Source organism: Oncorhynchus mykiss, chromosome 2 (genome assembly GCF_057628025.1).
Source record: "Oncorhynchus mykiss isolate SJ-2025 chromosome 2, ASM5762802v1, whole genome shotgun sequence".
NCBI classification, from domain to species: Eukaryota; Metazoa; Chordata; class Actinopteri; order Salmoniformes; family Salmonidae; genus Oncorhynchus; species Oncorhynchus mykiss.
Genome location: NC_143023.1, coordinates 31,197,166 through 31,224,324, shown reverse-complemented (window position 1 = coordinate 31,224,324; position 27,159 = coordinate 31,197,166). Strand labels below are relative to the sequence as shown.

Genomic DNA, 27,159 nt, shown 5'->3' with positions numbered 1-27,159 from the left:
TATGAACTATATTTTTGATTTGTTCAACACTTTTTTGGTTAATTCATGATTCCATGTGTTTTTTAATAGTTTGGATGTCTTCACTATTATTATACAATGTAGAAAATAGTAAAAAATAAAGAAAAACGCTCGAATGAGTAGATGTCCACCCCAAACTTGTTACTAGTACTGTGTATACACACACACATACACACATACATACACACAGTTGAAATCAGAAGTTTACATACACTTAGCTTGATGTCATTAAAACTCGTTTTTCAACCACTCCACAAATTTCTTGTTAACTTCTCTAGGGTAGGGGGCAGCATTGGGAATTTTGGATGAAAAGCGTGCCCAAATTAAACTGCCTAATACTCAGCCATGAAAGCTATAATATGCATATAATTAGTAGATTTGGATAGAAAACACTGAAGTTTCTAAAAATGTTTGAATGATGTCTGTGAGTATAACAGAACTCATATGGCAGGCAAAAACCTGACAAAAAAAACAACCAGGAAGTGGGAAATCTGAGGTTTGTAGTTCTTCAACTCTTGGCCTATCAAATACACAGTGTCTATGGGGTCATATTGCACTTCCTAAGGCTTCCACTAGATGTCAACAGTCTTTGGAACCTTGTTTGATGCTTCTACTGTGAAGTGGGGGGGGGGGCGAATGAGAGGGGATTGAGTCAGAGGTCTGGCAGAGTGCCACGAGCTCAGTCTCGCGCACTCACGTGATAGTTAGCTCTGTTCCATTGCAATTCTACAGACATAGGAACTCTACGGTTGGAACATTATTGAAGATTTATGTTAAAAACATCGTAAAGATTGATTCTATACATCGTTTGACATGTTTCTACGGACTGTAACGGAACTTTTTGACTTTTCGTCTGCTCCTAGTGATCGCACGTCATGAGTTTGGATTGTGTACCGAACGCGCAAACAAAAAGGAGGTATTTGGACATAAATGATGGACAAATATCGAACAAAACAAACATTTATTGTGGAACTGGGATTCCTGGGAGTGCATTCTGACGAAGATCATCAAAGGTAAGTGAATATTTATAATGCTATTTCTGACTTCTGTTGAATACACAACATGGTGGATATCTGTTTGGGTTGTTTTGGTCTCTGAGCGCCGTACTCAGATTATTGCATGGTGTGCTTTTTCTGTAAAGTTTAAAAAAAATCTGACACAGCGGTTGCATTAAGGAGAAGTGGATCTAAAATTCCATGCATAACAATTGTATCTTTTAGCAATGTTTATTGTGAGTATTTCTGTAAATTGATGTGGCTCTCTGCAAAATCACTGGATGTTTTGGAACTACTGAACATAACGCGCCAATGTAAACTCAGATTTTTGGATATAAATATGAACTTTACCGAACAAAACATACATGTATTGTGTAACATGAAGTCTTATGAGTGTCATCTGATGAAGATCATCAAAGGTTAGTGATTCATTTTATCTAAATTTCTGCTTTTTGTGACTCCTCTCTTTGGCTGGAAATATGGCTGTGTTTTTCTGTGACTTGGCGCTGACCTAACATAATCGTTTGGTTTGCTTTCGTTGTAAAGCCTTTTTGAAATCGGATACTGTGGTGGGATTAACAAGAAGTGTATCTTTAAAATGGTGTAAAATACATGTACGTTTGAGGAATTTTAATTATGGGATTTCTGTTGTTTTGAATTTGGCGCCCTGCAGTTTCACTGGCTGTTGACTAGGTGGGACGCTACCATCCCCCGTACCCTAGAGAGGTTAACAAACTATAGTTTTGGCAAGTCGGTTAGGATATCTACTTTTTCTAATTCATTTTTCAAACAATTGTTTACAGATTATTTCACTTATATCTGTATCACAATTCCAGTGGGTCAGAAGTTTGCATACAGTCAACTTAGTGTGCCTTTAAACAGCTTGGGAAATTCCAGAAAATTATGGCATGGCATCATTTGAGTCAATTGGAGGTGTACCTGTGGATGTATTTCAAGGCCTACCTTCAAACTCAGTGCCTCTTTGCTTAACATCATGGGAAAAATCAAAAGAAATCAGCTAAGACCTCAGAAAAAAAAAGTCTGGTTCATCCTTGGGAGCAATTTCCAAACGCCTGAAGGTACCACGTTCATCTGTACAAACTATAGTACACAAGTGTAAACACCATGGGACCACGCAGCCGTCATACCGCTCAGGAAGGAGACGCGTTCTGTCTCCTAGAGATGAATGTACTTCGGTGCGAAAAGTGAAAATCAATCCCAGAACAGCAAAGGACCTTGTGAAGATGCTGGAGGAAACAGGTACAAAAGTATCAATATCCACAGTAAAACAAGTCCTATAGAGACATAACCTGAAAGGCCGCTCAGCAAGGAAGAAGCCACTGCTCCAAAACCGCCATAAAAAAAGCCAGACTACAGTTTGCAACAGCACATGGGGATAAAGATCGTACTTTTTGGAGAAATGTCCTCTGGTCTGATGAAACAAAAATAGAACTGTTTGGCCATAATGACCATCGTTATGTTTGGAGGAAAAAGGGGGAGGCTTGCAAGCCGAAGAACACCACCCCAACAGTGAAGCACAGGGGTGGCAGTGCCATGTTGTGGGGGGGGGGGGGGGCTTTGCTGCAGGAGGGACTGGTGCACTTCACAAAATAGACGGCTTTATGAGACAGGAAAATTATATGGAGATATTGAAGCAACATCTCAAGACATCAGTCAGGAAGTTAAAAAATGGGTCTTCCAAATGGACAATGACCCCAAGCATACTTCCAAGTTGTGGCAAAATAGCTTAAGGACAACAAAGTCAAGGTATTGGAGTGGCCATCACAAAGCCCTGACCTCAATCACACAGAGAATTTGTGGGCAGAACTGAAAAAGCGTGTGCGAGCAAGGAGGCCTACAAACCTGACTCAGTTACACCAGCTCTGTCAGGAGGAATGGGCTAACATTCACCCAACTCATTGTGGGAAGCTTGTGGAAGGCTACCCAAAACGTTTGACCTAAGTTAAACAATTTAAAGGCAATGCTATCAAATACTAATTGAGTGTATGTAAACTTCTGACCCACTGGGAATGGGATAAAAGAAATAAAAGCTGAAATAGATAACTCTCTACTATTATTCTGACATTTCACATTCTTAAAATAAAGTGGTGATCCTATATGACCTAAGACAGGGAATTTTTACTAGGATTAAATGTCATGAATAGTGGAAAAACTGAGTTTAAATGTATTTGGCTAAGGTGTATGTAAACTTCCGACTTCAACTGTATATATACACACACACACATATATACACTGCTCAAAAATATAAAGGGAACACTTAAACAACACAATGTAACTCCAAGTCAATTACACTTCTGTGAAATCAAACTGTCCACTTAGGAAGCAACACTGATTGACAATAAATTTCACATGCTGTTGTGCAAATGGAATAGACAACAGGTGGAATTTATAGGCAATTAGCAAGACACCCTCAATAAAGGAGTGGTTCTGCAGGTGGTAACCACAGACCACTTCTCAGTTCCTATGCTTCCTGGCTGATGTTTTGGTCACTTTTGAATGCTGGCGGTGCTTTCACTCTAGTGGTAGCATGAGACGGAGTCTACAACCCACACAAGTGGCTCAGGTAGTGCAGCTCATCCAGGATGGCACATCAATGCGAGCTGTGGCAAGAAGGTTTGCTGTGTCTGTCAGCGTAGTGTCCAGAGCATGGAGGCGCTACCAGGAGACAGGCCAGTACATCAGGAGACGTGGAGGAGGCCGTAGGAGGGCAACAACCCAGCAGTAGGACCGCTACCTCCGCCTTTGTGCAAGGAGGAGCAGGAGGAGCACTGCCAGAGCCCTGCAAAATGACCTCCAGCAGGCCACAAATGTGCATGTGTCTGCTCAAACGGTCAGAAACAGACTCCATGAGGGTGGTATGAGGGCCCGACGTCCTGACCAAATACTTATTTTCCACCATAATTTGCAAATTAATTCATTAAAAATCCTACAATGTGATTTTCTGGAATTGTTTTTCTCATTTTGTCCATCATAGTTGAAGTGTACCTATGATGAAAATTACAGGCCTCATCTTTTTAAGTGAAAGAACTTGCACAAATGGTGGCTGACTAAATACTTTTTTGCCCCACTGTATATACATACACATATATACACACTGAACAAAAATATAAACGCTACATGCAACAATTTCAAAGACTTTACCAAGTTATAGTTCATATAAGGACAACAGTTCATTTAAATAAAAGGATTGGACCCTAATCTATGAATTTCACATGAGCAAAGTATGTGGACACCTGCTCGTCAAACATCTCATTCCAATATCATGGGCATTAATATGGAGTCGGTTCTCCCTTTGCTGCTATAACAGCTTCCACTCTTCTGGGAAGGCTTTCCACTAGATGTTGGAACATTCCTGGGTGGAGCTGGGGACTTGATTCCATTCAGCCACAAGAACATTAGTCAGGTCGGGCACTGATGTTGAGCGATTAGGTCTGGCTCGCAGTCTGCATTCCAATTCATCCCAAATGTGTTTGATGGGGTTGAGGTCAGGGCTCTGTGAGGGCCAGTCAAGTTCTTCCACACCGATCTCAACAAACCATTTCTTTATGGACCTAGCTTCATGCACGGAGGCATTGTCATGCTGAAACGGGAATGGGCCTTCCCCAAACTGTTACCACACAGTTGGAAGCACATAATCGTTTAGAATGTAATTGTATGCTGTAGTGTTAAGATTTCCCTTCACTGGAACTAAGAAGCCTAGCCCGAACCATGAAAAACAGCCCCAGACCATTATTCCTCCTTCACCAAATGGGTGTGGCTGAAATAGCCAAATCCAGTGATGGGGTGGTCACATAGTTTGTATATATGGCGCACCTTTAAAAAAAAGTTATGGTGTGGATCAGAAAACTGGTCAGTATCCGGTGTAACCATTTATTTGCCTCATGCAGCACAACATCTTCTCATAAAGTTGATCAGGCTGTTGATTGTGGCCTGTGGAATGTTGTCCCACTCCTCTTCAATGGCTGTGCAAAGTTGCTGGATATTGGTGGGAACTGGAACACGCTGTTATACACCTTGATACAGAGAATCCCAAACATGCTCAATGGGTGATACCAATACCATAACCCCATCGCAACCATGGGGCACTCTGTTCACATTGACATCAGCAAACCACTCGCCCACATGTGGTCTGCGGTTGAGGCCGGTTGGACGTTCTGCCAAATTCTCAAACAGAAATTCTCTGCTTATGGCAGAGAAATTAACATTAAATTCTCTGGTAACAACTCTGGTGGACATTCCTGCTGTCATGATACCAATTACACGCTTCCTCAAAACTTGAGACATCTTTGGCATTGTGTTGGGTGACAAAACCTGCATTTTAGAGTGGCCTTTGGTCCCCGCACAATGTGCACCTGTGTAATGATCATGCTGTTTAATCATCTCATTGATGATTACTTATTACTGTCAGGTGGATAGATTATCTTGGCAAAGTAGAAATGCTCATTAACAGGTAAGTGCAGAACATTTGAGAAATGTGTACATATGGAACATTTCTGGATTTTTAATTTCAGCTCATGAAACCAACACTTTACATGTTGCACTTATATTTTTGTTCAGTGTCGATGCTCTTTCAGATCTGGAGGAGAGGAGCTGTTCAAAACATTGAGCCTGTTTATGTGAAGAGAAGTAGATCTTACAGAGTAGGGGTAGGCAACCCTGTTCGGTTTCAGGCACCACACCTGACCAACTGAGCTGATTGATCAGTTCAATGATTGCCTAAATTCAACACACCTGGTCTTTCAGGTCAGTTAAATTAAAAACATGTAGTGCCTGCAGCACTCCAGGACCAGGGTTTTCTAACTCTGTTCTAAAGGGTGATGCTTTGTCATTAAGGTTTCTGTACGATCACTGTTTCCCTCCTCCACGGCTGCTCAAATGGCACTAAGTGGGACAAAAAACACCCCTCCCCAAACCAAGACAATCGCCCCTCATCCCTCAACATCCTCCTGGTCAATCTCCATGGGCAGAGAAATCCCAAATACTCAGTTATTTAATGTGTAGGTGTTGACCAATCAAATTGCATTTGGTCAACGTTAACCAACTGGTGTGGCGCAGCTCTGTAACAATATAAATTCCCCAGACAGAAAAAAAAAAAAGTGTACATTTTAATTTCACAATTTGGTATCAATTACAGATTAGTACTACTGCTAATACATAATTCAGAAACACAGTCACCCTCGTCTGTGCACACAGTAGGTAAGGATGGTGATGGTGATGCCACGCCGTAAATATCCCTACACGTGATCTCATTCAAATCAATTGTGTAAAATTTTGCCCGATGCTTAAATTAATTGACAGAAAACAATTTATTCACCCGTGCGAACAAACTTTTACAGGCCTCCCGATGGCGCGCTGTCGGCTGTCAAACGAGTCACCAGTAGCGTTAGCTTTAACAGATGCTAACGTTCCTTAGCGAGCTAACGTTAACGAACACAGGGCAACTTCACTTCAATTCCACTACATAGCCACCAGCTAGTCGCCATTTACGTTCGTATTAACATATACACCTGAAACTACCAAAAACAATGTTAATCCATAACTCTGCAACATGGAACGTTGTAAAATCAGCTTGAATCAAGCGTAACGTCGTTAGCTAGCTTCTACTGTTAGCAGATATGGTAAATGCTTCTTAACACATTGCTGAATGATGCCAACCAACGTATCCATGACAGCAAGACATGGTTGTTGACCTTACGCTGATAATAGGGCAGGCAGCTAGCAATTAGATAATCACATTAGCGTTGACGAGTAATGTCAGTGACATCGTCTGTCAATAGCTATTAGTTAAGCGAACTTAACTGGCTAGCTGCTACCACCAAAAACACCTAACCGCGAGTCCCGCGTTCATCTGCCCCGCCAAACCCAGAGAAGTTCTACCCTAGGTCGAAAAAATATCTTCAACCTAGGTTCTTCGCGTCTAACTTCGTTAGTTAGCTTAAAGTTGATTATGGTCCGCTTTGCTAACTAATCGAGAAAATTAGCTACTTCAATTAACACACCAAAGCTCGCGTTAGCTAGTTGACTAGCTAGCTACTACGTTACACTTGCCTGGCTGAATAACTTTCTCGTGTCTTCGTCGATAGCGCTGGTCCTGCTATCGAGGAGCTAGTCGTGTACCGTCTTAACCTCCTTATTCTAGTAGCTAAAATTTAGCTAATTTAACTGGAAAAACTGACTGCATCAACAGAACATGTCACTACTGTTTCAGCAGCAGCGTGAGTTGTCGACCTCTCACCCTTCATCCAAGACAAGAAAGCATGAGGATATAGCGACACGCGCTGGCTAGATTACTGTAAACCACAGTATTTTACCTTCATGATCAACAACGCCCCAAAACGCATACACTGGTGTTCGATTTAAAATGTGCTGTTTATAGTTTTTTTTGTTGTATAACACAAGTCCAACCTAGTTAGGTCAGTTCCCATGTCACTTGAGAAATGACCAATTCACCCAGGTTTCCTTTATCAGCTTTGCAATGCATGTGTCCAGTTGGTTCTAATGCAGTAATCCAATGTTCAATTCAATACCACATCTCCAGTTCAAAACTGATCCCAATGACCATAATCCAGCACCTTGATTGTCCTAAATTGCAAACTTCCCGCATGTGTGTTGAGCCCATAGAGAGATAGAAGACTCATCTTTCTAGCTGTATCATTACAATGTCAATAACAGCATTGGCAATCTCCATTTTAAAGTAGTCAATTTTTTTCTTCACGGTTGGCTGATCCCTCCTGATGATCCGGTTGGACATGATTCCAACAGAGTCACCAGGAGGGATCAGCCAATGAAGTTGGAAATTCCATGAGGTTGACAACTTTAAAATGTTGGAAGCTTAATAGCTGCCCATGCAGCCTTTTGATAACAGCCTTTTGGCCACTAGAGGCCTCTATCATTCTCTGGTTGAGCTCAGAGAGCCATGTGACTGAGATGTGAGGGACTGGGGATCGACACTAGGAAGGGAGGCAGAAAGGATCCATTGAGGGCTTAAAGGACTGCACTGGATGTCCCCCTGGCGAAAAAGGAAGCCCCCTTGTCGTGGACGTTAGACTGGAAAAGTTTCTTCTGGGTCTGCTGCCTGTCACATTGTCCTCGCCAGCACACTTCCACCTGAAACACACACAGTACGGTTCAGCTTAATGCGTTTAACAGTGCTCTTTCGCTCTCTCTTTTTTTCCACTCTCACACACAAATAATCTAATCCATCTGACTTGTCCGTGGATGTCCCTGCAGTAGCCGGTGGGGAGACCCTGTACTTGGAGTGTGAGGCTGCACAATGCCCCTCAGGAGCCACTGAGCATTCATCATCACTCTCTTCTTCTTCTGCCTCACATCGCACCAACATCACCATGCTGCCCAGCAGATAAAAGAGAAAAGGGATAGTAGAGAGGAATGTGTGTGATTATTTGAACAGAGACAGACGAAAGAGACAGTGAGCTTGTGATATCGTGCGCCTCCCATGTCACACCGCTCATCCGCCAAAGCTCGCATCCACTAAAAAATTATGGTACTTGCCTACGGAGCAGCAAAAGGAACTGCCCATTTCTACCTTCAGGCTATGCTCAAACCCTACACCCCAACCCTGTAAATAGCCCATCCAATCTACCTCATCCCCATACTGTATTTATTTATTTATTTATCTTGCTCCTTTGCACCCCAGTATCTCAACTTGCACATTCATCTTCTGCACATTGTACCATTCCAGTGTTTAATTGCTATATTGTAATTATTTGCGACCATGACCTATTTATTGCCTTACCTCTCTTATCCTACCTCATTTGCACATGCTGTATATAGATTTTTCTACTGTATTATTGACTGTATATTTGTTTATTCCATGTGTAACTATTGTTGTTGTATGTGTGGAACTGCTTTGCTTTATCTTGGTCAGGTCGCAGTTGAAAATGAGAACTTGTTCTCAACTAGCCTACCTGATTAAATAATGGTGTAATAAAAAATAAAAATTCAACCTGAACTCTACGTTCAGCCTCCTCTGGTCTCTTGGCCCTCCCACCCCTACGTGACAGCAACTCCCGCTCATCCCAGTCCAAGCTCTTCTCTGTCCTGTTACCCCAATGGTGGAACCAGCTTCCCCCTGAAGCTGGGACCGCAGAGACCCTTCCCATCTTCCAAAAACATCTAAAACCCTACCTCTTCAAAATAGTATCTTAAAACATCTAAAACCCTACCTCTTCAAAGAGTATCTTAAAACATCCCACAGCCCCCCCCCCTCCACCCTTCCAACTTTGAGGAAAAATGTACTTACTATGACTGTGTAATGTGGTTGTCCCACCTAGCTATCTTAAGATGAACGCACTAACTAAGTTGCTCTGGATAAGAGCGTCCGCTAAATGACAAAATGCAACTGTAAAATGTGATACTGTATTATCTGACCTGCAGCTCGGAGCAGACAGTGGCTCTGCAGTAATGACTGAAGTCCAGCGCTGCCCCAACACTGACCCCCAGACTCAGGACCACACTGAGGTCATCCACCAGGATCACATGGGGGACCCCACTCCTCACCTCCATTTACTGCCGACCTTACATTGTCCCGCACAAAGACATATAGACCCCGCAGGCCGGAACTGGGATCTCTGTGGAGGTGGAGGGGAACAGAGAGATGGAGAAGGATTGAGGGGGCGAGGGATGAGAGACAAAGAAAGAAAGGGGACATAGAGGGTGAGATAAATAAAGGGGGAAGAGATCTTTTCAGATTCATATTATCATTAATTGCTTTGATTACATCAGAAAAATATGTATTGTTTTACACACTCATACAGGTCGAATTCCCGGAACCAGATAAAGTCTATGATATTCTAGGACCAAAACGCACTTTCAATGGAGCTTCTGCACTGAATGAACATGCTTTTTAGACCAGTAGGCTTGATCAGAGTCAACTCTACAGACAGGTACCTGAGGAAGTCCAGTGCCTGGGTTCCTTTGCTGGCTCCCCCTGAAGCAGTACCCCCAAGGATTCCTTTAGTCCCTCTATGAACACCAGCTGCCCTTTCTCCCTTGCCTGGGCCAAACTCACACCCTGATTAACATGGAACACAGTGAAAGAACCCATACAAAATGTAGTTAATACAGCTCCACCAAGCAACAGCAAACCATACACAACTGTAAAGACACATTTACTTGCACAGTATGTATAAGAGTGGGTGGGGGGGGGGGGTTACACCCAGCGTTTTAGAGGATAAGTATACTCACAATCGTTGACTAATTGCACTGTAGTGACTGAAGGACTGCACAAGACCCAGGAAACACCTTACATCTGAGCACGTCTGGCCTCACCAGATTTAATTTTTGACCACTTATGAGAGTGCATCATAGTACACAACTTGGCCCCATATGTTCCCTCTATTACTAACTGTCATTGTTTTTCACCTAACACTACAATCAACAGCAATAATAGAGGGAACGGTGTTAAGCACACGTTTCAGTCAACTAGACATCAGTCCACTCACATAAATCCTCACATCGTAAATAAAAGGAGAGGAAATGGTGAATGAGGAAGGACCCGTCTGTCTGTTTGTCAGACACCAAGATAAACTCTCCCTGCAGAGAACAGACATAAATCCACAGATGTTAGGATTAGGCATAGGGATTTAAATTGGTAACGGTTAGGGGTGAGGTTAGGGTTACCGGCTTGAAGTTGTCGGGACTAGTATTGAGAATATTGTTGAGCACTGCAAACATATTGAGAAGGGATGAAGACTTATCTCATACGAATATTTGGAATGTCTTCTGGTGAGTTGCTAACTTATAGCTAGCTACCTAGTTAGCTAGATAAATACTAACATCGATTGATATAAATTACTTTATTAATAACTAGCTAGATATTAACCAATGACTGTATATATATGAACGCTTAACACTCCCAGGAAAATACATTTAGCTAGCACAGGCTGCCGATTGAGGCTATGAAGTTGGCTAGATTGTTGACACTAATTTTAGCGTTATCCAGGACAAACCCCAACAGCTCAAAGTATTTTTATGTCAATAATAACCACATTGTTTAAAACAATTCCACAGTCATAGCTATTTCATTTTCCGAATGTTTGTTGTGAAAAAGTATCATGGGTGCAAGATCGTAGTTTCTACTGCACGAAGAGGAGGGACAATCTGAGCATGTGAAAAGCGTTTCGACTTCTTCCTTGATGAGGTTTAACGGCGGTTGGGATCCGATAAATGTTGCATTACCGCCACCTACTAGACTGGAGTACAACTCCCTTAAACAAATACCTTACCATCTAACACTACACTCACAAAAAAATCCATCTACTCTACTATTTAAATCTATTTAGTCCTACCTCAGGCCAACAACCTGAAAGGATGGGACACCACCACTTAACACACCCTGTAACTCTTCTGATGTCAAGTCTCGCACACCCAAATACCTCTCTGCAGCTGCCACCACAACCTCAATTTTCTGCAACTTACATTCCATCCCTGCAGTACAGTTTATAACCATTGCTATAAATGCTAAAAAATCCAATCTTACTGAAACATATATAATTTGTTGGCCTATCCTTCTGTACTGGTACAGATCTACTACTCACACCACTCCTCTCAGGATCCCTCCCCCTTGACCCATCTTCCTCTCCTTTCTTCACTGCCTCAGCATATGACAACTTCTGCACTACTCTATCCCTGTAAAACTCAACCTGCCTCTCTCGCACGGGACATTTCTAATCCCCAGCCCCATGGGCACCCATACAATTAACACATACCACTACTTTCCCCAATGCTACACATTCCTTTGTCTCATGCCCTTCTGCACACTTCTCACACCTAGGAACCTCCCTCCTACATACTGCTGCCACATGCCCATAAGCTTGACAAATGTAACAACATAATGTATTCGGCACAAAAGCTCCTACAGGATAACTTATATATCCAAACATCACTTTGTCGGGCAAAGACTCAACATCAAAACTCAAAAGAACAGACAATGACACTTCTGTGTTGCAACTCAAGCCACCCTGTCTGCGTCGTACCAAACGACGAGCATCACAAACACCGTCAATCTCCCCCTTCAGTTGGTCAACTTTTACATTTACTGCTACCCCAGTAATCACTATTTTCAATGACCTCCTTTGCTTGAGAGCAAAACAATTCACATTTCTTGTTCCCATTTCGTTAAACGCAGAGCGCCTTCTTCCTCTGACCAGCAGAAATACAAACAATTATCACAAAACCACTTCTGGTTACCCTCGCCGATTCAACAGCACCCAACTCTGTTTTCACCCACCCTGAAACCACAGGTGGATCAGCCAAAAGGCAAGGGTCTACATTTTCCAAAAACTTCACTCCTACTGTCACAGACTCATCTTTATCCTGACCCTCGGTGCAAGGCTCAGGCTCCGAGAACTTCACCACACCTACCACCTCAGATACTTCGGCCTCATTCACTTCCATTTCGCCTCCTGACTTCAGCTCACTCTACTTACACTTTTTGCTATTCTTCTTTAAGGGAAGGGTTAGGTAAAATGGTTAGGGTTTGTGGAAGGGTTAGATAACATGCTAAGTAGTTGCAAAGTCGCTAAAAAGTAGTAAGTTGCTAAAATGCTAAAGTTGTCCGTGATAAGACCTTTGGGTTGCTCGACGTTTGCGTTATACACCCACCCATCCTAGTTTAGTTTTTGCCTTAAGTAACAATATGTCTTATGAAACCTACAAAACAACATATCATACTCATTTGAGTGTTGCATATTTTCAGTTACTATGTTTTGTCTAGTCTATGAAACCAGGCTGTAACTACACATTTCTTTGTCTCATGCCCTCCTGTACACTTCTCACATCTAGGAATCTCCCTCCTACACACTGCTACAATATGACCATAAACGTGGCACCTAAAACACCGTTCGGGACTAAAGCGCTCATGGTGCTTGTTATTCTAACAACCGCTAACAAGCCGTACCTCTGGTTTGTTCAGCCATTCCTATGGGGGAAATTCATGGTAAAAAAATGGGTTTTGGGATAAACGCTGAAAATAAGGTATGAGGTTAACACAGGTTTAGGAGATCTTATAAATGTATATATATCAGTCCATTAACATGACCTTTATGATTTATGAAGCCTTTATGTGCTTGTTTAGATTACATGAATGCAAAAAAAATCTCTAAAAACTGATGCAGATTATCTCCAGTGGCGTGCAGTTTTATAAATAATCTCATGCGATTCTAACATTTGTCCATGAGGCTGAGAGAAAATGTTGCTGTTTTAAAGCTAATCTCCTGCAATTCTACACATATGGCCACATATGTCGCTGCATATAGAACATTCTAGGAAATGTTCAGTAATTGACACAAGCTGTCTCCAATCAATCTCTGGTTGTGTGTTTGGAGGGGGGGGGGGGGTATACTACAAAGCAGCATCAATGGGTTAGCTAGCTACAGTGCCTTGCGAAAGTATTCTGCCCCCTTGAACTTTGCGACCTTTTGCCACATTTCAGGCTTCAAACATAAAGATATAAAACTGTATTTTTTTGTGAAGAATCAACAACATGTGGGACACAATCATGAAGTGGAACGACATTTATTGGATATTTCAAACTTTTTTAACAAATCAAAAACTGAAAAATTGGGCGTGCAAAATTATTCAGCCCCTTTACTTTCAGTGCAGCAAACTCTCTCCAGAAGTTCAGTGAGGATCTCTGAATGATCCAATGTTGACCTAAATGACTAATGATGATAAATACAATCCACCTGTGTGTAATCAAGTCTCCGTATAAATGCACCTGCACTGTGATAGTCTCAGAGGTCCGTTAAAAGCGCAGAGAGCATCATGAAGAACAAGGAACACACCAGGCAGGTCCGAGATACTGTTGTGAAGAAGTTTAAAGCAGGATTTGGATACAAAAAGATTTCCCAAGCTTTAAACATCCCAAGGAGCACTGTGCAAGTGATAATATTGAAATGGAAGGAGTATCAGACCACTCCAAATCTACCAAGACCTGGCCGTCCCTCTAAACTTTCAGCTCATACAAGGAGAAGACTGATCAGAGATGCAGCCAAGAGGCCCATGATCACTCTGGATGAACTGCAGAGATCTACAGCTGAGGTGGGAGACTCTGTCCATAGGACAACAATCAGTCGTATATTGCACAAATCTGGCCTTTATGGAAGAGTGGCAAGAAGAAAGCCATTTCTTAAAGATATCCATAAAAAGTGTTGTTTAAAGTTTGCCACAAGCCACCTGGGAGACACACCAAACATGTGGAAGAAGGTGCTCTGGTCAGATGAAACCAAAATTGAACTTTTTGGCAACAATGCAAAATGTTATGTTTGGCGTAAAAGCAACACAGCTCATCACCCTGAACACACCATCCCCACTGTCAAACATGGTGGTGGCAGCATCATGGTTTGGGCCTGATTTTCTTCAGCAGGGACAGGGAAGATGGTTAAAATTGATGGGAAGATGGATGGAGCCAAATACAGGACCATTCTGGAAGAAAACCTGATGGAGTCTGCAAAAGACCTGAGACTGGGACAGAGATTTGTCTTCCAACAAGACAATGATCCAAAACATAAAGCAAAATCTACAATGGAATGGTTCAAAAATAAACATATCCAGGTGTTAGAATGGCCAAGTCAAAGTCCAGACCTGAATCCAATCGAGAATCTGTGGAAAGAACTGAAAACTGCTGTTCACAAATGCTCTCCATCCAACCTCACTGAGCTCGAGCTGTTTTGCAAGGAGGAATGGGAAAAAATGTCAGTCTCTCGATGTGCAAAACTGATAGACATACCCCAAGCGACTTACAGCTGTAATCGCAGCAAAAGGTGGCGCTACAAAGTATTAACTTAAGGGGGCTGAATAATTTTGCACGCCCAATTTTTCAGTTTTTGATTTGTTAAAAAAGTATGAAATATCAGATAAATGTCGTTCCACTTCATGATTGTGTCCCACTTGTTGTTGATTCTTCACAAAAAAATACAGTTTTATATCTTTATGTTTGAAGCCTGAAATGTGGCAAAAGGTCGCAAAGTTCAAGGGGGCCGAATACTTTCGCAAAGCACTGTAGCTAAAGATAAACAACCAGAAATAACCACACATTTTCTTATTCATTAAGAAAAGTCAACTTAGATATGTGTTTTTGGTTGTAGACTCAACTACATCATGCCAATTTAAAAAATGTAAAGTTAGTAATATTTATGCAAGGTACAGTAGTTGACTAACTGATCTTGCTTTGTTGTATACCCTCTGAGCCAGGGGCGGCTGAGTTCTGTAAATCTAGATCGTACAAAACCTATTATTTGAACTCACAGATGTAAGAAGCTTGTGGGAATGTCAGCATGGAAGATCCACCCATGAAATGCTGTTTTTTGTTTTTTTTGTCTAAAAGACAACTGAGGAAGGTTTCGATCCATCGACCTCTGGGTTATGTGCCCAGTGTGATTCCTCTGCGCCAATCAGCTACAAACCACTAAGATTGACCCAAACCCACAATCCATGGCTTAGAAAGAAAGTGCCTTATCCATTAGGCCACTGGGGCTTGATGACACAAGTACAGACTGTATGAACTGAAAGAAGCAGTGAAACTGTGATCCCCTGCTCCATATGCTTCCCATGCCGTATGTCTTCGTTCTGTGGTTATGAATAGAAAAGTAATCTTTAGATAGCCACACAGAAACCCACAAGAAACAGTTCATGTTAACAGAGAAATTGTTTTACTTTATTGTATAGAAACAATTATTTTGTTTATATCATAAAAACATAAGCATTGAGTATAATTTCACAGTTATTATAGTGCATTCGAAAATAATTCAGACCCCTTTACTTTTTCCACATTTTGTTACGTTACAGCCTTATTCTAAAATTGATTTTTTTTAAATATTCCTCATCAATCTACACACAATGACAAAGCAAAAACAGGTTTTTATAAAATTTTGGACATTTAAAAAATGTTTAAAACTGAAATTCACATTTGCATAAGTATTCTGACCCTTTACTCAGTACTTTGTTGAAGCACCTTTAGCAGCGATTACAGCCTGGAGTCTTCTTGGGTATGACGCTACAAGCATGGCACACCTGTATTTGGGGAGATTCTCCCATTTCTTTTCTGCAGATTTCAAGTTCTGTCAGGTTGGATGGGGAGCGTTGCTGCACAGCTATTTTTAGGTCTCTCCAGAGATGTTAAATCGGGTTCAAGCCATGGCTCTGTCTGGGCCACTCAAGGACATTCAGAGACTTGTCTCGAAGCCACCCCTGCATTGTCTTGGCTGTGTGCCTAGGGTCGTTGTCCTGTTCCTGAGCGTTCTGGAGCAGGTTTTCATCAAGAATTTCTCTGTACTTTGCTCCGTGCATCTTTCCCTCAATCCTGACTATTCTCCCAGTCCCTGTCACTGAAAAACATCCTCAGCGTGTTGCTGCCACCACTGTGCTTCACCGTAGGGATGGTGCCAGGTTTCCTCCAGATGTGGCATTCAGGCCAAATAGTTCAATCTTGGTTTCATCAGACCAGACTTGTTTCTCATGGTCTGAGAGTCCTTTAGGTGACTTTTGTCAAACTCCAAGCGGGCTGTTATGTGCCTTTTACTGAGGAGGGGTTTCCATCTGGCCACTCTCCAATAAAGGCCTGATTGGTGGAGTGCGGTAGAGATGGTTGTCCTTCTGGAAGATTCTCCCTTCTCCACAGATGAACTCTGGAGCTCTGTCAGAGTGACCATCGGGTTCTTGTTCACCTCCCTAACCAAGGTCCTTCTCCCCCGATTGCTCAGTTAGGTTGGGCGGCCAGAAAGAGGTTAGAATCTTATTGGTTCCAAACTTCTTCCATTTAAGAATGATGGAGGCCACTGTGTTCTTGGGGACCTTTAATGCTGCAGACATTTTTTGGTACCCTTCCCCAGATCTGTGCCTCGACACAATCCTGTCTCGGAGCTCTACGGACAATTCCATCGAACTCATGGCTCGGTTTTTGGATGATCAATGGAAACAGGATGCACCTGAGTCTCATAGCAAAGGGTCTGAATACTTATGTAAATAAGGTATTTCAATTTATTTACAATTAAGAAATTGGCAAACATTTCTAAAAACCTATTTTCGCTTTGTCATTATGGGGTATTGTGTGTAGATTGATGAGGGAAATTTTTTTTTTTGTCCATTTTTGAATAAAGCTGTAACAACAAAATGTGTAAAAAGTCAAGGGGTCTGAATACTTTCCAAATGCACTGTATGTGTTCAATATATCCATGGTGAAATAAGATTTTTGTCCTTTTAGAATGTTCAATGGTAGCTGCTCGAGTGACTGTTTGTTTTAAAATCAAGTATCCTCATTGTGTCTGAGACTACACACTTGAGTTGGGTCACATTCATTTGCCAGTGTTCAAGTTTGCCGCGCATTTACAGCCACTGTTACGTAACTAACTATAGTATCCACCAGATGATGTGAGGTAGTATGAAATCACGGCGACCAGTAACCTAAATAGTCTGAAATGGCTTACTCTCCCAGATCAGAGCAATAGATGAAGGAGAAGAGAAAAGAAAGCCATTTTGGACTATTGAAATACAGACCAGGGGTTTTGATGAATATTTCAGCTGCACTGTTATGGAAGAATCCACCTTTTATGTTTTGCAACTCGCCAACAACCCACTGACGATGGATAAAAAGTTCAGTATGACTCTGTCCACATGAGTATTATTTCATTGTTTGTCAGTACATTCTTTCAGCCTCCAGTTCCAGTACATTGCAACACTCTGTTTTAGCATGTATACTGTATGTCAGTATAGTCCTGTACAGTGATAGAGGTGTGGCGATGTTTGACCCTGGGCTTAGGGAGTGCACACCTTGGCTGTCCGTGGTCGTGTCCTATAACCACTGGGGTCGATGGTCGGTAAGGACCGTGTACTAAGGGGGCTGTACATAGGACAGCGTTGCGAAGGGGGGTACATGTCATCCTCCCATCTCAGTACCTTACCCCTGGGCCTGGCCCCTATCCGGTTGACAACAGGTGCTTTGGGCACCTTGTAGAGGTACACATCATAGTGGATCAGGGGACTGCAGGTGGGCCTTGGCTTGGCGTTTTTGGGACGGTAGAGCTCCATCTCGATGGTCACCTCGCCCTGTAAGAACACACGCACGCACACATACGCACATACACACACACACACACACACATACAGTACAGGGTTGGGGAGGAACTGATTACATGCAATCAGTACATGCAATCTCATTAAATAAAAACTGTAACTGTAATCAGTTACATTACAAGAAATATATTCCACTCAGATTACAGATATATAGTTTTAAACTAGATTATTACTTCTTGGATTGCTTTTAAATCAGAAAGGATGCAAAACAAATACATTATGACACCTTTCTGTTTACTCAATGACATTCAATTAAGCCTTGAAAAAAGGTGAAAGTTTAAGTTTGTTCCACCTGAGCGAGTCTGACCACAAATCAGAGACCACTATGATAACACACTAAAATGTGTTTGATGGATACTTTTTGTCTCTTCTAATGCCTCTTAAGGGGAAAGTAATCCAAAAGTAACTGAAAGTAATCCGATTTATGTTATTGAGTTTGGGTAATCCAAAAGTTATGTTACCGATTACAATTTTGGACAGGAGGTAACTGGTAACTGTAACAGATTACATTTAGAAAGTAATGTATCCCACCCTACACATAGACACATATCTGTGTGGTTACTTATACCTAAAACGGTTTTCTACAGAAATGAAACGCCAACATAAAGTGTCTTAATAGGGACTTGGGCCACCACGAGCCAGAACAGCTTCAATGCACCTTGGCTTAGATTCCACAAATGTCTGGAACTCTATTAGAAGGATGTGACACCATTCTTCCACAAGAAATTCCATAATTTTGTGTTTTATTGATGGTGGAGGAAAACATTGTCTCAGGCGCCGCTACAGAATCTCCCATATTGGGTTTTATATATAACGCTAAGCATGATTGGATGTGAATTGCTTAATTAACTCAGGAACCATACCTGTGTGGAAGCACCTGCTTTCAATATACTTTGTATCCCTCATTTGCTCTTAACAGCTACCCTTTCCTTCTACCCGTAACCTCCATTTCAGCCGTACACTGATCCACACAGGATAACACATCAGAGAAAGGCCAAAGGTCAATCATTTTATCTTTTTCCCCTCCCTCCTTTCTTCGGGAAAAGGGGGAGTAGGATTGGCCTCAGTGTGGTAACGTATGGGCACATTTCCAAGCCACAGAAAGGCTTCTCTGATGATCGTCTGCATTCCAGACGTCATCATTAATGAACCAGAGTAATGGCAAAATGGTTCAATCAGACATAACTCACCCGCACCCTGCCTTTAAGTTTCAACACTTGCTTCCCAAGCTGCTTTGTGAGCTTTTCTGCAAGTGTGTGTGTGCGTGCGTGCGTGAGTGAGTGCGTGTGCGGGCGTGCATGCTTGTCTGTGCATATATGTGTTTGTGTTGGCCAATCCTGAGGCTCCCTGTGGAATTCACACACCATCGTTCCACCACATCCTCAGCCAATGACAGTGTGCGGATGAATCCAACATCCCAGCAGGCTTTGGGAGGCAGAGAAAAATCTTGACACGCCCTATTTGTGCCCTCTCTTCACCCCCTGCCCCTCTCTCCTTACCTGAAGTGTGCCCTTCCTCTCCAGATAAATTATTTGGTAAAGGTGAGCAGGAGTGCATTCATTGTCAGAACATTGTAAAAGCGCTATAAGAACAGAAAGTGGTATTTAGGTCAGCTAAAGAGAGAGAGGGAGTAATGTAAGAGGGTTATGTGGAATCAGAGTGTATTTAACATCAACATTTCATGTTTTCCTTAGATGACATTAAATCTGCATAATGCATTCTGATTTTATGTATCTATTATACATCATTTTCAGTACAACGCGATACAGGCTGGCTGTTGTGTGTGTGTGTGTGTGTGTGTGTGTGTGTGTAAGAAAGAAAGAAAGGAATAGAGGTCCTCTCAAGCTTGGACCGTAGCGACATAATTGGTTTCCATGGCAACGGTGCCCCCTCTGTCTGAGGCTGCATTTGTAAAGACCCTCCAGCAACAGGGAGGAGAGGAGCGATAGGAGAGAGATAGAGGAGAGAGAGGACTGGTGGAACGATGTGAGGAGAAATCTAGAGAGTGTGAACAAGCCAGAAAGAGAGGGGGAGAGGTTGATGCCAGAAAGAGATATAGAAAGAACAAAAAGGAGCAAAACGGAAAGAGGGAGGGGTGGGGGGGTTGTATGAAAATATATTTAGAAAGGGTGACCGGGTTTTAGAGGAATAGTGATAGACATCTATCTCAGGTTTTAGAGGAATAGTGATAGACATCTATCTCAGGTTTTAGAGGAATAGTGATAGACATCTATCTCAGGTTTTAGAGGAATAGAGATAGACATCTATCTCAGGTTTTAGAGGAATAGTGATAGACATCTATCTCAGGTTTTAGAGGAATAGTGATAGACATCTATCTCAGGTTTTAGAGGAATAGTGATAGACATCTATCTCAGGTTTTAGAGGAATAGTGATAGACATCTATCTCAGGTTTTAGAGGAATAGTGATAGACATCTATCTCAGTGCCCAGCTCTCTCAACCACACCATCACCTCTTGTCCTGTGGTGTGATGAACACTGTGCTCTCTCTTCCCAGAGACAAGCCTGAACACACACACACACACACACACATACACACACACACACAGAAACACACACACAGTCAAACCCAGAGTGGCCCCCAGGGAAGGGAGGCTTTCTGGTTGAGTCCTCAAGTGTCATTGGTGTTGATTGGAGATAAAGTGGAATATTAAAGAGATGAGGGTAGAAACATAACAGATTCATTGGAGAGTTCTTCGGTCTGCTAAAATGCCAAAGAACAATCCTTAATGTAACGGACGTCAAGCTCTTACTTAGGAAGTACCACTTTCTACTGATTGGTCTCACACCAAGGCTCGAACCCAGGCACAATTGAGGAGCAAGTTGCTGAGCTATAGCTCATGCAGGCTGATTGATTTTATATTCTCTGTCCATCCCAAGGACACACAAATGTTTCAGCTTTACATATTCTTCAGAGTGTGAGTGTGTGTGTTTGTGCAAAGCCGTTAGGTTTTCTCCTTTGAACCATGAGTGCTATGTGTTGTCTTGCATACCCGCAACATAACAGAGACTAGGGGAGAGAGAGAAAATGTGTCAATTGCTGTTGTAGCTGCTTGCTTGCTGTTCATTCCCATAGCCAAACTTTTCCTCTGTAGTAGTTTGAATAATTCTGTCGCTATTGATGGGAAAGGGGCCCTCCATCCCCCATCCACCCAACCAAAGGCCCAACAGCTTAAGAAGGGCCCTACAATACCAGACTCTGTCCAATCAGTCTAGAACTCTCTCAATGATCACTCCGACAAAGGCATCGCATCGGAGAGGCCTTCTTCGAGATTCATTGAGAATGCAGGGCAAGGTATGAAAAATGATGTGTGAACGGGGAATGTAACAGAGGGTGGGTGGGTGTGTGTGTGCGCGTGTGTAAGAAAGAAAGAGAGTTATGTGTGTGTTTGGCCTTCTGAATAAGGCTCTTTCTGACATGAGTGGTGAGAGAAGAGTTTTTGTTTTGTGTGTTTCAGCTGCAGTTTTGTGAGAAAGCAAACTACAGGATCCATGCAAGCTGCAGGTAGTGTGTGTCTCTCTCTGTGTGTGTATGTGTGTGTGTGTGTGTGTGAGAGAGAGAGTGCAACCCAAGGAGCTACCAAGCTGTAATAAGCCATGCAAGAGTTTGAGAGGGAAAGGGACAGTCTTGTTCAGGAAAACACAGGGACAAAGGTGTCATGTTAAAAAGGTTTATTTCAACAATTGTTAGATTTTGTTCTCTGTTTTGAAGTCTGTATTCCCAAAAAAGTACAAAATAAAACAAGTACATCAAAGGATTAGAAATCACATCAATGAAAACGAAGACACATTGTGTTGTTTCTTTTATATCAATCCAAGCATTTTTTCCATATATTTATACATACTCACTTAATTAGTCAGACAAACATCAAAACCTCTCAGTAACTTTTATATTTTTTACAATGTTTAACTTCTTTTTTTAAACTCCATATGATTTTTTTCTTTTTACAAAATACACCAATGCAGGCAGGGGAATTATGAGTGTATATGAGAGTGTGTGTTTGTATATATGTGTGTTTGTGTGTTTTGGTGTGTCTGTTTGTGTTTTCTGGTGTGTGTATGTGCGTGCGGGCAGGGGGTAAGGGGGAGCAGAGTGACAGCAACGAAGGGGCAGGGCAGCGAGGCGGGGGAGCGTGATTGGGCGTAAGGGGTCGCTATAGGCGGTGGCAGGTCGGGGAGGAGTTTCAGCTGGGGTGGTGCATTTTTTATTTTTTTTTCCAGCGGCGTTGCCCGCTTGGTGGCAGTGTTGCCGTGTTGTAGACGGTGGTTGGCTGGTGGTAGCAGTTGTAGGCGTGGTGGCTGGGATAGAGAGCAGGACTGGAGCTCTCATCCCGACCCAGGCTTCTACATCATGTTGTTCTGCAGTGAGTTTACCTCAGAGGAGTTCTCCTCGCCCAGTACCTTGTGGTTCTCGTGTTTGGGGGTCAGGGAGTTGTGGATGTTCAGGGAGTCGTCCTCCTTGGGCACCGGGGCCTTCACGGGGTCCTCCAGCTTGTTCTGGGCATTAGGATCATCCTGCCAGGGACGGACGGACAGATGGACGGAGGGAGGAGAAAACACGGTTAGGCCCACCCAGTCAGACCGCCCAAAACTGTTATAAACCAAACCCTTCTTCTAGTCTCCCATGTGGTCTTTTGTTGCATCCTGTCATAGGGACCGTCACAGCATTAGCCAATAGATGGCCTTCAACCTCTGAAAATATCAATTTATAGCCCCTTATAGACAGACCACTGCTATTGCATAAAGTCATTCCCCTTAAAGAGATGAGAATATCTGAAATATCAACTTGACATCTCAAGATATTTGAGCCTCTAACTCCATTTCTTTACCACCCCTCTCCCCTCCATCCCTCGCTTTAATCCGATTTAATATATTGTTTGGCTATAAATATCCCAAAATCCCATATTATCCTCACACTACCTGACTATCCGTCAATGGAAGAGAGCTGCGAGGAAGCTAACCGTTTAAAAAAAAACATTGTACAGTGGCTAACCAATTGTTTCAGCATCATGCTCACTTTGCACATTTGTTTTGGTTGAAGGGACATTGAGGTGATTGGAGAACTGTATGAGTGACTCCCTCCCACCCTTCATAACCCACCAACAAGCACCCCATCCAGGCCAACCAGGAAGCGCATGCATATACACATGCAAGAACCTTCCCCCCATCACTCATCCAGCCCCCTTCACCTCGCTACTGTCCCAATTAAAACACAATGAGCTGTGCCCCCATTGGCATTAAACACATTGTCTGTGGAACCACCTTCATACATACCTACAGTACAGCTGGAGCTGGAAAAACAATGCATTAGGAGACAACTCTGTTTCACTTCAATTCATGCTTTTGGCTGCATTTAATTAAGGTCAAGAACAAGAATGGATTGGCATTCATTTGAATCTGTTTTTCCCAGCCTGTTATCCTCATTAATATTGCATAGCTTCATCGACCCTGCTGTGTTGAGGTAGAAGTGTCTGTCTGTGCTCAGGCTGACTGACAGACAGACACACGCATGCATACACACATACATACAAACACGCGCATATACACACATGAGCAAGCACGCACGCACACACATACACACGCAAGCGCACACACAGGCACACGCACACGCACGCACACACACTGCAGACCCTGAGGGCTGTGCCATTACGAAACAGAGCTGAATGCTTGTTATTCAATGGCACACAAAAGGGGTGGCGAGAGCATTTACCCATTGGCTGATGGCCTAGATAGTAACTTCGGGCAGGACGTGGGGATACGTCACTTCCATGGTTACAGGATAGGGGCCATCTTTCCTTCCGTCAGCGTGAAACTGGAAAATGTGTTGTTGTTTGCTGTTGTTTTCCATTGTATTGGGGAACGAGGGTGAGAGGGACTTTGTGGGGAGTTTTTGGAACAGAGATATACGGGGTGTTGAGATGAAGATGAAACATGGACAGATCTTTGTATCCTTCCTGCTTTGTGTGTGTGTGTCTGTATGTGTGTGTCTGTGTGTGTGTGTGTGTGTGTGTGTGTGTGTGTGTTCAGAGTTGATGTGAGTGTGTCTGGATCTGCATCTTTGTGTGCATGATATAAAACGTGTATCTGTGTGTGCGTCGTGGAGGAAGGACACGAAGAGGGTGGGACAGGACTGAGTCAAACGATTTGTTACAGATAGAGAGCCTCAATGCTCTTCACTGGCATGGCACAGTACAGTATGGCTCAGCACAGCACAGCAAAGCACAGCCTACGGGGCAGGACTGGACAATAGGGACACCGATACTATACATCCCTGCCTTTATTCCACAGGTCTGGCAGTGTTATGAACACATGTCACTATGTATCAGTCTAACCCTTCCATAATCCCTTCATCAATTTAATATTAATTCAATCAATACAGAGAACATATACATGTATTAATTACTCTAAATATAGACTTTTACTTATCCTCATTATCATTTTGTCAATTGACTGAGTTAGAATGGAATTGACACAAGGCATAGTTAAAGATATGCTGTAAACCAGCATGGTCCATAAAAGGACAAGTATTAATGTTGATAGGAGATTAAGGGTAAACGGATACAATCCACTGTACTCGGTCCATGTAATGCTGAAAATAGAGAAACTATTCTCCCTCCAACAATATTTCACTCTCTAGTTGTATTATCTGTGTTTCTGCATATATGATTGTGTTTTTATACATGTTGGAGTGTGTACCGTTTCTGACCGTGTGTGTATCTGAAGAGAGAGTTTCTGTCTAGCGAGATTCCTCTGGTTTCAGTCTACTGCAGTGTTTTCTCTTCTGCTAAGAACTCATGTGGGAAGGGTCGATATCCCCTTTCTGAAGGACCCTACAAGGACAACAGTGTACTGCTACAATGTTTATCTCTGTGCCATTTAACCTAGATAAAAGTGTACATTTCATATTTTAAATTATGTTTATTTCATAGTTGTTATTTTAAGAGCCCACAATATGTAAAGATATGGATCATGTCTAAAATCAGCATTTACTCGAACCCTTTAATGGATCATTTCCGGATAATGGCTAACTTAATTTAGAAACGGACTTTAGATCAGCACTTAGGAGTAACAGCACTAGGTTCTGAATAGCCAAGTTTGGGACTGTGGATTGGTCCGTTGAGTTGAGAGAGGGTGACTGACAGGGTCACAGTACAATGAGAGCCGTTTAAGGGAGAGGAGGCGGGCCATCTGAGGGGGTTTATCTTACCTCACTGTCGGGCTCCTCTTTGGTCTTACACTCCCAGGTGTATCTGCTCATGGTTTTCTGGGGGGGGGGGGGGGGGGGGCAGGAGGAGAGGGTTATACTCCTCAAAGATACATAACATCCTCAAACAGAGAGAGCGAGAGAGAGAGTGTGATAAAGAGAGAGAGGGAGGGAGACAGAGAGAGAGAGAGAGAAAAACAGAGTGACAGAGAAAGAGGTAGTTGGATAGAAACCAAGAGAGTTGGCGGTAGAGAGAGAGAATGAAAAAGCAGGGAGAGAAGACCTACTAAGGGGAACTTCCTAAGGATGATATCTGATATTCCCAGCTCACATTGAGAGGTCGAGACTGTCTTGCCCATATAAGGACACCGAAGGATTTGTCTCAGTAACTATGGTGCTTTGTGGCCTTGACATTACCATAGTAAATGTTGGATGAAGTATTTCTGAGGGTAACGTGTTGACATAGAAACACAGGGGTTTTAGTTCATGAACTAGACGGAGGGATTTGAGGTATTGGTATTATTAGTTGATGTTTTCGGAGCTTTTTTAGTAAGAAGTATGTCTCTATGGTGTTGGCTGTTCTCTGCAGATGAATCTACATAGTATTTTAAAGAACCTTTTCTCCAGATACTCTGTACTGGTGCTCTAAAATCGACTCGTATGAATAGAGAGATGTACAAACACACTGACTGTGGACCTGTGGATGTAAACTGCAAACCCAGGTTGAGACTCAAAGAGCAGAGATTTCCTGTTTCAGAGATCAGAAGATGTCTGGAAGATGGGGGTGTTGTATGATGTTTTATTTGGTCGTGGATGGTATCGGGTAGCGGTTATGGTTACGGTTAGTAGTGTTCTGATAGGCGATTGTGCTAACTGTCTCGTGTTATGAAGCACTGCAATATGATGCCCCCCAAGTTGTCACTATATTATATTTACGGAAACATTATCGCAACTACCCAGAAGGAAGAATAACGCAAAATAAACTAACTACAGACAAACAAAGAAACGAGCAAAATAAATCTAAGTGAAGCAATTTTATTGTGGTTATACCATGTATGATGACCAGAACTATTTGATGAGTCGTGAGAATGTGGCACCACATCTTATGTCGTAGCACTAATTCTACTCATGCTGCTACAACCATGTTAGCGCTATGCTACCCCATGCTTCCGTTAGTTGTGCAGCTAGGTCTATGCTCTCCCCCGCCACCTACAGGCAGCAGGGGGACGTTGCATCTCAGATGTTTATCCTGACTTAATAGCCCCGCCCACCTTGCACACATCTCACACACCATCCTCTACCAACCTGATAATAACCCCATAAACATTTCATTTCATTTCATGCCCCCAGATTCCCCGCCCCCCCCCCCCCCAAAGCCCTATTATCGACCAATCAAGAGACCTTCTTCACTTTTCCAACCTATCCAGCCCAAGTCAGGATAAATGAGTGCAACGGACGGACAGAGATGCGGAGGCAGAGCGACGGACAGGCTGCTGCAGTGGCTGATATGGCCACCAGGGGGGGCCACCATGTGAGCCACCATGTGAGCGATAGAGCAATCATGCAGTGACATACCAATGCACAGGTGATTAAAGGGAGAGCAGATCAGGGATAGATGGGGTGGAGGGGGTAACAGTGAGGGCTATAGGAGTTCTCTCTTGGTCAAGTCTTAGCCTGGACAGAACTGACCACACCACACCAATGGGTCAGGCAGGTGTATAGGTAAGATACACTTATTTCCTTGCTCCATCTTTCACATTTATAAGCATTTCGCTACACACACAATAGCATCTGCTAACCGTGTGTATGTGT

The 27,159-nt window shown here is 42.7% G+C and overlaps 3 protein-coding genes across 19 annotated transcripts in view; all 3 read right to left on the bottom strand.

The window, feature by feature from the left end:
• LOC110534747 (sterol regulatory element-binding protein cleavage-activating protein) overlaps nt 1–7,358 on the bottom strand; it is a 39,444-nt gene extending 32,086 nt beyond the window's left edge. Inside the window, exon 1 of one of the 2 annotated variants that reach the window (XM_036945756.2) lies at nt 7,083–7,358. The gene's annotated coding sequence lies outside the window, so the exon portion shown is untranslated. The remainder of the gene's footprint in view (nt 1–7,082) is intronic. The other variant, XM_090196572.1, reaches the window with a different exon arrangement.
• A 26-nt stretch (nt 7,359–7,384) lies between these two features.
• LOC110487089 (elongator complex protein 6-like) lies at nt 7,385–11,142 on the bottom strand. Its single transcript, XM_090196629.1, has 4 exons — nt 10,242–11,142; nt 9,945–10,068; nt 9,426–9,625; nt 7,385–8,141 (listed from the first exon to the last, which is right to left on the bottom strand). Exons 3-4 carry the CDS (start codon nt 9,558–9,560, stop codon nt 8,019–8,021), a joined length of 258 nt encoding a protein of 85 aa, XP_090052755.1. The 5' UTR covers nt 9,561–9,625; nt 9,945–10,068; nt 10,242–11,142; the 3' UTR covers nt 7,385–8,018.
• Nucleotides 11,143–21,800: 10,658 nt separating this feature from the next.
• The window catches only part of LOC110487045 (chondroitin sulfate proteoglycan 5), a 32,101-nt gene continuing 26,742 nt past the window's right edge, over nt 21,801–27,159 (bottom strand). For 8 of the 16 annotated variants that reach the window (XM_036945744.2, XM_036945750.2, XM_036945745.2 and 5 more), the window contains one exon: nt 21,801–22,658. In XM_036945744.2, the coding sequence (XP_036801639.1) occupies nt 22,488–22,658 (171 nt within the window). In that variant the 3' untranslated portion in view covers nt 21,801–22,487. Of the gene's footprint in view, nt 22,659–23,853; nt 23,956–25,350; nt 25,408–27,159 lie in introns of all 16 variants that reach the window. The other 8 variants (XM_036945752.2, XM_090196554.1, XM_090196553.1 and 5 more) reach the window with 2 other exon arrangements.

What these genes read in the sequence shown, in the direction of transcription:
- LOC110487089 (XM_090196629.1), bottom strand. Translation starts at nt 9,560, where the DNA reads ATGGAGGTGAGGAGTGGGGTCCCCCATGTGATCCTGGTGGATGACCTC. An exon ending in CTGTCTGCTCCGAGCTGCAG is followed by an intron (nt 8,142 to 9,425) that starts GTCAGATAATAC and finishes TGTGTGTTTCAG; the next exon opens with GTGGAAGTGTGCTGGCGAGG.